Below are 10,631 nucleotides of genomic sequence, written 5' to 3'. Positions count from 1 at the left end.
AACACTACCGCTTATGATGGAATAATATTCTACATTTCCGCCGAACGTTGGTAGCTATCGCCCATTGCCGCCGCTAGAAATTTGAGGAATCAAGTTTCCAACGGCAATCAACTTGTGGAATAAACTTGCAGAGTCCAGTGGAATCAAGGCTTTACTCGCAGCAGAGCAACAGTGTATCCGTTGAGTACAACTTTGCATTGGAGTAGATGGAAGACATATCGAAAACTTGTTATGATGATGTCGTATTGTTCTGCATTTGTTTAGAGATAACAAGTCAATGCATTTCTTCCCTATTATGATTGTCATTTGGATTACTTCATTGCATTACCTTACCATCTTCTCTGTACTTCGCTCTAGCATCACACTACAACCTACCTTACTATATTGTCTTATCACAAGTTTAAGCGGCATACTTAAAAATAATTTATAAAAAATAACTTCAAATAGTGTTTTAAAAAAAATATCTTGCATTATAATATTTCGAATATATAACGAACTATTCAATTATTAGGGTGACCAAACCAATGAATAACCATTATTCTTACTTTGTTCCAGTCTCCAGATTGAGAACATTTATTTCCATTACATAATAAGGGCATCTTTCGCAGTAATTGTTATCAGTAGAGGTAACTTCACAAGAATTTATACGAGTATAATTTTGGCAAGAATCCTCAATACCCATAACCCTATTTATAAGTTTATCCTCCTTCTTCTTTTTCAAAAGTAATGTTATTTTACGAATGTCTCCCAAATTACGAAAACTTATCAAGAATTCCACATAAGGTCTCGAATTGTATTTGATGCCACTAAATTAAAAAATACATATATATATTTATGATACTTGTGAAATTACTGTAATAATTTATTTTCATATTATGCAATATTGAATCTAACTTACAGTTTGTAAGCGATGATATAATCGGTAGTTCTGAGAGAACCATGCAATTTAACATGTAATTCATCCGTGTTTCTACCATACATCCATATTTTATGAATATCACTGTTGCAAATCACCCTCACGTAATAGTGAATATCTAAATCAGACACATTTTGATTAATTTTAATACAAATTTATGATTTAGAACTAAAATATACTTACGGCAATAAGGAGAAACGGGTGCAGTTTGCATAAAAAGGTTAATAACTGAAGATTTGCTTCTTAATTTTGTACGTAAGATTTCGATTCCCAGTGAGAAACAATATGGATTGCCTCGATTACAGGCACGATTACATTTTCCTCCTTGAAAATTTTCATAGTTATCACATTCGTATCCATAAAATGGACAATCTTTATTATCGAAAGAATCAATAAGATACAGGAAAGCTCGATTATGATTACAATAAACTGAAGCTTGTAAACCTAAAAAATTATAAATTTTATATAAAAATGAATTAGTTAAATCAAGAGATTATTCACTATATTGTTTATTTTGAATGAATTTATGTTTTACTTTATAAAAAGATTCACCAGAAATGTTTATTGGATTGGAATAAAGCATTGAAACACAGAAGAATATAACTGATTACAAATAAAACCATAATTCTGAGGTTTTATATCTCAAGTTTTAGTAGTCTAGAACCTTAATAATTCTAGAGTGATAAGTTTTGAGGAAGGTAAAATTCGAGAAGAGCAAATTCTATATTAAATTAAAACATTTTAAATATTTTATGGCAAATTAAGCACTTAAATCACTTTACAAAAGAAAATTCACTTACTTTCTTGAGTGATTTCTGAACGTCTCTTTCGATTACTCATTATTCTACAACCGGGTTGTTTTCTTCCCCCATTAACATGGAAAGTGATATGTCCGAATGCAAGTTTCAAATGTCCAGCTAAGTATATAATTTTAATAAAATAGATATTTGTTTTATGATAAATTAATTAATGAAAAATTAATTTTTTTATTTATAATTTCAGAAAAATTCAGAAATTTTTCTTCCAAGTTCATAAAAATCTTTATGAATTCAGGCACTTACGTGGCACATCCCACGGAAGGCCTGTTGAGATTACGATCACGATATTTGCAGAGAATATATCAAGATGTACAACAGTATTTACATGCTGATAATCTTTATATGCTGGATCTAAAGCTGCGAATGGAGCAGTCAAGATCAGGATCAATTTTTTAAACAAATTTTGATGTTACTTCAGAATCGATATTTATTTAAAATGTATTAAATTACCTAAAATTCCTCCTAATTCACCTCCAAGTCTCTTGCCAGCATAGCCACATAAATGCGCTCCAAGGCTAAATCCAATTAAGAACACTGATTTTAATGTTATACAGTAAATTTTCTGAAAATTAAGAATACATTTTAATAAATTTACAATTTAAAAAATTATAAATTACATTAAAAAAATCATCATAAAAATCACCTGAAGTAACTGAATAAATAAAGCTAAGAAACTTCCACACATTCTGGTGTTAGCACTTGCATTCATATAATTGACATCCTTCGCCGCTTTTCCCCAATTCATAACAATAACATTACAATTTTCATAGTCTAATAATTTATTTTTTAATGTCTAGAATATATATTTTAAAAATCGGATTAAATAATAATAATAATAATTTAAAAAAGATTCAGATAAATGCTCACCTGCACCCATACCAAACTCCCGTTACCAAACCATCCATGGACGATAAAATAACTAGTTTTTGATGGATCAAAATTGGAATTTTTAACGTCAGATACTTGGAAAGAATTAATTATATTCGCATTATTTCTATTTTGAGGTGTATACAAATAAAAATTTGCATCAGAGCAATAAGAGGGCGGAGTAAATGGTCGATGATTGAAATCAAAAGCAAATGGATAATCTAACGGAAAACATCCACAATCTCCTCGACAATCTTGAGGTACTATTTTATAAAATAATAAAAATCATTTTGTCTTACAGATTAATTAAAATATACAAGAAATATACTCACAAATAGCGTGGCAAATGGCACAATTCAGAACACAGAAAACCCAGAACCACATCGTGGCTGATGACTATCAAGTTACTGATATAATAATAGGTTATATATACTATATTTTTAAATATATGTAATTTTTGAGTTTCAACGTGAATAGAATAACACGTGTCCAATTATTCGGCAATATAGAAGATGATTCATTAATTAATGCTCGTTAATTATGTTATTATACCATTTCTACTATCAAATAAATACTTCTTTGTTTATTTTGTTGCAATCGGATAACGACCCCCTCCCATAGTGTTGGAATAAAAAGATCTAACGACTTTGCACACCTGTGGTTCTAATGAATGTGTTTTTGGCGTATTCAAATTATAAAATTTATATATTCAAGAGAAAAAAATTTATTCGGTAGTTATTCTGTTATATACGTATATAATAGATTTATTTGAAAGCCAATATCAAAACCACTTCAACTTTATTATCACATGTTTTAGACAAAATTACACTCCCCATGCTTTATCACCAATTATTTTAAATAATTAATATATGAAATTTTTTTTAAAACACTATATTAAAAATTACATTATAACAATTGGGTTTTTTTTTAATCTGTTATGACAAATGCTGACATTGAGATAGAAAACGCTCGAAGCTTCTAGGGCTGCCAACTTTCAGAGTACGAATTCTGAATATATTGTGTAAAATCTACTTGAAAAAAGTGAGGAGCAAAACAAAACTTATATTTTTTTATTCCCATGATGATTATAATAATGACGATGATACAGTCGAATGGCAGAGGTTATTAAGGTATCAACCTATTGCTCTGAATCGAATCACGAAAACGATCCCGGAATTTTTTCATAGATTTATGTAGGCTCATATGTCGGGACCGTCCATCATCCTGTCGTTCCAGACGGCCGAGTGGTCAAGGTGACAGCCTACTGCTCGGGGACCCGGAATCGCATCCAGACGGGTCGAAAAAGCCCCAGGAATTTTTCGGATGGTGATCCGTCCGGATATATCACCACCCGGCCGTCCTATTGTGGACAAGGCCGAACGCATAATGGGCTTGCTAAAAGAGGCCCTTTTAGTGCCTACAGGGAGGAAAGAATTTAAAAGAAAACATTTCTGAACAATTGGCAACCCTAGTAGTTCATGTTCCATTTGAGGAGGGATTTGAAAATATTGCGCGTTATTTCGAACAGCATGAAATCTATTTATTACGAAGAATAACAAAGATCTAGCAATTCTTTGATTTAGATAATTGATATCAAAATACTATACCGTAGTTATCAATTGTATGAAGACAAAACTTGTAATCTAACATATGCAAATTGGGATATAATTTCCTACGGTTCTCAATTTCGTTTTTCATTATTTGATTTTGATAGAAATCCTTTTAGGCAAAGATTGTGGTCATAAGAAACTACACACAAGGAAGATTTTATAATGAATTATACTGGGCATAAAATTAGATAAATGTTAAGCTGTTTTCACTTCAGTTATCGTTTACAAATGGCAAATATGCGGAATTAAACTGTTTAACATTTGCCATTTGCAAACGATGAAGAATAATGATGTGTCTTAATAAGTGCTGTAACAAATGACGATGGTATTTATATGAAAAATTTTAAAACAGGTCAGAGATTGAGAATTCAGGTTTTTCTGAATGTAATTATTTTGACCATCTTTATATTTTTAACATTTAAAATTTTCAGTTTAGGTCATTGATAGGAAAATTTATTTACACTTTTGTAGTTATTGAATAAAACACAAAATTTAAAAAAAATCTCATGAAAAATTCATCACGTACATTTTCGCTATGCAGAGTTCTCATTCCTTCAGAAGTCTTGCGACATTTCGATACAATTTTAAATTAGTTTACATATATTTAATATAACAATCTTGTCATAATATGCATCAATTGTCACTGTCTATATAAATATTTATAAGCCACCCTGTAAATATAAGGCAACTTTATTATTTGTTCTATTTCCATACAATTTTGCCAATTCTGTTTATTTCATTTTCTACTGTCAAACCATATTTTCTCATGTTGTTGTGGGTCTTCTATTTCCTATTCCATTAGTGCTTGTGGCAGCCTTTCTTTGTCAATACCATTGGAGATGTTTTCTTCCCTTAATTTCTTGTATTACGTAGCCTACCCTCCTGTGTTTTGTATACCGCCATACAACACTATTTTTTGTAGCATGGGCATCCGCAGGAGGTAAAACGGGGCAGTTGGGCTCCCCGGAATAAAAAGGTATCCAGAAATTACAATCTTAAGTAATTGAGATATTTAATCTTACACCCTCGATCAAGGAACGATTTAATGCAATACTGTATTATAATTCTATAATTTACTTGTAAAAACTCTAAAAAAATGAAAATTATTAGCGTAATTTGTCTCAAGCTTTGCCCTATGGAAAATTTCCTGCCGACGCCATTCTTTGTAGGGCAATGTTATAGATCATCCTTTTGTTTTATTCAGGATATTCCCACTCCACAGTATTAAATTGAACACTCAGATTACTTTCCTCCTCTGTCCAATCCTATTGTCGATATTTGCCGTTGATGTCCTGCAAGACCGATTCCAGTTACTTACAATAGTAATCTATTACTTTTATTCTGTTCCGTTCACTCCAAAATCTCTGCTCTTGGATAGGTTGTTTTTCGTAAATTCATCTCGTGTTTAAAAAAAGTTTAAATAATAATAAATACCTTGTATATTTGTGTTTTCTACGCACATTCAATAGAAAACCGGAAAAGTGCCATTAAAAGTGGGACTGCGACTGGCAATACTGTTGATACGTGAGAACTTAAGACAACGGACCGATAAAATGGCGGCACCTTTCCAATATTGCACAAAGAGCGATGTAGTGTCAGATATTTGACAAAAACCAGTGAACAATCAATGGCACATGAAGGTACAGTAGGAGACTACACTGCATGAACTACGAGTAGAACTCTTGATTACAAAAACAGCCAATTTGTGTAATTCTCTACAGCTGGGGCAACAGTGGATGCCATGGAGAATCTCCACAGAACTGGCTTTTATGGCTGCGAAATTTTCAATCATTTCCTATAGATTCAATTATTTCAATGTGGACAACCATCCAATCTTTTCTGCTTTTCAAGTTTTTAATCATTTTAATTTTAGAAAACTACTTCGCACCTTCTACGGAAGCGGATAAATTCAGAATACGTAATAAATTTGGAAATAAAATTTTTACATATTGTATAAACTCGAGTGTTTTCGCTGGAAATTTCAAAAAGATACGCATTTTGTAATTTCATGCATTAAATCAATTCTGAATGCATCCTTTTGGCTGGTCTGTTAAAAACATTGTATGGACTAGTAACTCCAATATGGCCATCTTATTCCCTTGCTTTTGTACGTAAAACACCATAAATATGACATATTAATGAAATTTCTAGTTTAAAAATGTATATAGTTTTATTTTTTTGAAATTTAAAAATCAAAATCTTGGATGAATCCATGAACTTAATGAATTTCTTCATGATGCAAAATCTCCCTGGTATGATGATGAGAAACTGAATATCATCTGAGTAACCTTTCAGGGATTTGTAATATCATTTAAGGAAAACTATTATAGCAGCGCAGAACATGACAAAGATCTTGACCAAACTGAGCCATTCGTCAGATAATTTAATTAATTAATCATTTCAATAATTTCACAAAGTTTTAAACCTTTTTTTTTTAATTAAAGTTTCGAACTTTTATTTTTCGTTAATTTAACAAAGAACGTTCTGCAACGTTCAACGATCGCAGTTAGACTGTAACGGACTAAATCCGCATTACAATAAGCCAATCAAGAAAGTTTTAATCACTGAAACACTCAAAAAATTTAACGAAAAAAAAACTGTTTTAGTGAAAAGTAAAGCCGTTCCGAGCCCTAAATTTGTATATAGTTCGTAAAATACACAAAAATATTAAGTAAATTTATAATTTGTTCATAATGCATATAATTTTCCTAAATTTCAGGCTGTATTAAAGAATGCATATCACAGAATTACGTAGTGTGTAATTATTCGATGGTGTCTGAGTTAATCAAATCAATTTGTTTTCGTGTTTTATTTAAACAATTTATTACAAAATCAATTTTGACCGAAAGAAATATTCGTTATATCTTTCAAACTGAACAAAATATTTTTTAGTAACAAAAAATTATATTATATATGTATATACATATAATTTGTTTCTCTTTTAAAAATTAAAAATAATATATTCCAAAGATTTACAAAATACAGTTGGACTGATTTGGATATGTTGATTTTTGGCACTATCCCAAAAAATGGTTAGTAAAATATAATCTACTATAACAGCGACTCACGTTCCTTTTTTGTTTTTTCTTTTTTTGTAATTATCGAAAAGCAAAATTTCTTTTTTAGTTCGGTAAAAAAATTATTTCTAAGAGATCTTTAAAATCCGAATTTTGGGGGCAGTTATAAATTTAGCAATTATCTAGTTTAAAAGATCCTCTTCTAAGTACCAAATAATTTTAAAAATAAATTACACGTATGAAACTTCGCGCAATAAAATACAGTTTGTCATGATGGAACACTTGTGGGTTTGCATCTCCATTTTGGCAAAATGGCAGGATGACAGGAAAGACTTTCCATGGATTTTCATCTTCTATTTGCCTAAATCCACATTTTGACTCGCTTCGACTTTTTTTTTTTTTTTAAATGGCAGTGACAAAAAGGCAAAGTCATATTTATCTCAAGTAACACAAATGATAATCCAAGGCACATCTTAATTTTGAGTGCACATATTGTTGTAAAAGATAACTAACTAGAACCAACTTATCACTTCTGGTTACTGTGATGTGTGTAATGTTCGTATTGGTGGAGAATGACCTCCTGGAACTCTGTTGTCTACGCTCCAAAGGTGAGGCCTAGATGCATTTTGCATGTGGGGTGAGTCTCCCGAGGGTGTACTTCTCCACGGTGAGTATGGTAAAGCTGAAAAAACAAACGCTTCGTGAGGTTTAATAAATTATTTTTTGTTACGGAATACAAGATATACTCACAGGTAGATGGGGAATAACTTTCACCGTATGAACGCACGAACACATTTGGCTGTGATGTAGTTAAAATTTGGCTTCTACTATTTAATAAGGAACGATATCCTGTAAGTTAAATAAGAATTCTAAATGTAATGATTAAAATTTACATTTTAAATCAAAAATATTTCAACGGGAGCTTTTACAAACCGATAAAAAGTGCAGCAATTGTGCCGATAATTGAAAGTACTGTTATCATGAAAGACTGATAATTTTCCCATAAAATTTGTGCAGCACTTTTCCATCCTACATTATAAGTTACTGGTGAACATTGAACTGAAAATTAATTTATAATTTTGTATTTTTCAGTAAAATATGGATATATAATTAATAATAAATGATAAATATCTAAAATTATATGTACCACCATCTTTCAGACCAATAAGCTTCAATTTAACTGGAATAATAACCATTTGCTTTGTGAGCGAACAAGAAATTTCCAGATGTAAACTTGCTGTTAATACATCCATCTGCCAAAGACTACTTATGTCCCTTATTGCAACTGGAAACATTAATGTGTATGGATGATTTGAATCAGTTTTTGGCTGATGTATTTCTAGAAGGTTGCTATCGCTGGGAATCACCTGAAAAAATTTCACATTTATGACTGAATAAGAAAATGCTATTTACATTTGCTAACACACATGCAATACATATTCATACCTATTTTCTTATGGAACTGGCAGCAACAAAAAAATATTTTTTAAATTAGTCACTGCATATTTTCAAATCGGAACTCTTAATACTCAAAATTTGCATACATTCTTTTATTGGTAGCTACAGAAAATTCTCCTTTTGAAGATTACTTCTCTGCTCTACTCTTAGTTTTTGTGTTTGAAAGAAAATGCATTTAATCATTGTAAAAATACCTATTATATTTAAAATGTTTTCAATATTTCAAACCTTCAACTAATAGGCCAGGTGATCGAGTGATTAAGGTATAAGCCTACTGGTCTGGGAGACCAGGAATCAAATCTGGGTAATCAAAAAAACCTCAAATTTATCATGGGCAGTCTCTTCTGGATATGTTACACCCATCTCTCACCACCTGGCCACCTCATTATGGCCAAAAGAAGGCCCTTTTAACACTCACAGTACATAGAGTAAGAAAAAACTATCAACTAATAAAATAAGAGTTTCTATTACATAATGGAAACTATATGTTACATTTTAATGATACATGACTTAAAACTGGATTAAATAATAAGGTATTTGGCAAGAAGACCATGAAGTAAGCAATTATTCTATAGCTATGGATAATTTCGGGTTAAATTTGATCTAGACTATAACAATCGTAAATAATTTGGATCAGGGCATGATTTCCTAATCCCTAATGGATAGTGACAATTTCATTTGAATCATACTTGCCTTAATGGACAGAGAACAGCAATTATAATGAGACAATTACAGTTCATTGATGTCCAACTCACAAAAAAAAAAAAAAAATCAATCACTAAATCATCATAATATATTTTACTCTGAACAGAATCTAAAATAAGTGTGTCTTCAACAATGTGAAAACATCAATTTATCAAATGTCAAATGCTTCAGAGATAATTCAAATGATGAAAACAGTAAAGATAGTCAAACTGCAGTCTAAATGTTTGCTTTTTCTGCCAGAAAAAGTAATAATGAAGTTTAGAGTTGAAGTTTTTGATAGTCTTTAACAAATAATCTTTAGATCAAGCATATACTTGACTTCTTATATAGTATTTTCATTTAAAAAGTTCTTGCATATTCACTACTCAAATAATATCTTGTACATATATAGATTCCAATTATTATAAAGTCATGATCAATTTAACTGTCAAACAATTTGTAACAATGTTTATGCAAGCACTTACTTTAAATAAATTAAAATTTAAACAGAATTACTTACAGCAATACATTCTTGTATAGAAGAAATGGCTGAAACTGCAACTGTACCAACAGGTTGTATATTACTTAACACAAGTTCTTCCAGGAAGACATGAAATGCAGGAAAAAATGGGAAGTTTATTGTTTTAGCTGTTGACATTGCAGTAGTTTGAACAGTTTGCCTTCCTGTTTGCTCTAACAGTTGAATATGAAGTATAACTTCAGCATTCAACATGCTGATGTCATGAAATGATGCCTTATTTATGGGCAAAATACCACAATAATATTGTCCTGTTTTAAAAAATATTCATTAAAATTTTGTAAAAAATCAATTAAACAAATTTCATTTATTTACCTTTCTCCCAATCAAAACCAATCATTGTTTGAAATATATCATTGATAGATATGTCAATGCTAGGTTTTACTAATGACAATTCACAATTAAAGGGAAACTGATTTAAAATGAATGATGCACTATTTATAACTTCTTGACTACAGTTTTTACCTGTAATAATATACAAGTATAAAGTTTGATAATTATCAAAACTAAAAAACTTAATCCAAAATATAGTTGTTATTCAAAAATATACCTAACAAATTAGACATCTTTTGATTTGCCTCACTTCTCAGAAGAATGGGGATTATATATGGTTTTTCTCGTGGAACGTTACTGATATGCTTTACTGCAGTTCTATCAATAATGATAACAGAAGCTGGCTTTACATTGACCTAAATAATTTTGTTATATCAGTTTTTTTATAAC

General features: G+C 30.5%; 2 protein-coding genes across 2 annotated transcripts in view; both read right to left on the bottom strand.

Moving 5' to 3' along the window:
* Positions 1–541: 541 nt before the first annotated feature.
* LOC111618248 (pancreatic lipase-related protein 2-like) lies at positions 542–2,985 on the bottom strand. Its single transcript, XM_023359734.1, has 9 exons — positions 2,934–2,985; positions 2,602–2,864; positions 2,352–2,527; positions 2,185–2,249; positions 1,978–2,091; positions 1,717–1,833; positions 1,100–1,360; positions 899–1,034; positions 542–806 (listed from the first exon to the last, which is right to left on the bottom strand). The coding sequence occupies exons 1-9, from the start codon at positions 2,983–2,985 to the stop codon at positions 542–544; spliced, it is 1,449 nt and encodes a 482-aa protein (XP_023215502.1).
* A 4,599-nt stretch (positions 2,986–7,584) lies between these two features.
* LOC111618247 (nuclear pore membrane glycoprotein 210-like) overlaps positions 7,585–10,631 on the bottom strand; it is a 107,054-nt gene continuing 104,007 nt past the window's right edge. Inside the window, exons 45-51 of the mRNA XM_023359733.1 lie at positions 10,459–10,597; positions 10,224–10,373; positions 9,891–10,159; positions 8,376–8,595; positions 8,162–8,287; positions 7,979–8,077; positions 7,585–7,910 (exon numbers count right to left, since the gene is read on the bottom strand). Coding sequence (XP_023215501.1) covers positions 7,765–7,910; positions 7,979–8,077; positions 8,162–8,287; positions 8,376–8,595; positions 9,891–10,159; positions 10,224–10,373; positions 10,459–10,597 — 1,149 coding nt within the window. The 3' untranslated portion in view covers positions 7,585–7,764. The remainder of the gene's footprint in view (positions 7,911–7,978; positions 8,078–8,161; positions 8,288–8,375; positions 8,596–9,890; positions 10,160–10,223; positions 10,374–10,458; positions 10,598–10,631) is intronic.

The sequence above is a fragment of the Centruroides sculpturatus genome, unplaced genomic scaffold, assembly GCF_000671375.1.
Source record: "Centruroides sculpturatus isolate CEXI.00-Female unplaced genomic scaffold, Cexi_2.0 scaffold154, whole genome shotgun sequence".
NCBI lineage: Eukaryota > Metazoa > Arthropoda > Arachnida > Scorpiones > Buthidae > Centruroides > Centruroides sculpturatus.
Note: the sequence above shows the minus strand (reverse complement) of the source record. Positions and strands in the feature narration are given on the sequence as shown.

What these genes read in the sequence shown, in the direction of transcription:
- LOC111618248 (XM_023359734.1), bottom strand. Translation starts at nt 2,985, where the DNA reads ATGTGGTTCTGGGTTTTCTGTGTTCTGAATTGTGCCATTTGCCACGCT. An exon ending in TGAATTAGGAGGAATTTTAG is followed by an intron (nt 2,092 to 2,184) that starts GTAATTTAATAC and finishes CTCCATTCGCAG; the next exon opens with CTTTAGATCCAGCATATAAA. An exon ending in ACCCGTTTCTCCTTATTGCC is followed by an intron (nt 1,035 to 1,099) that starts GTAAGTATATTT and finishes TGTCTGATTTAG; the next exon opens with ATATTCACTATTACGTGAGG.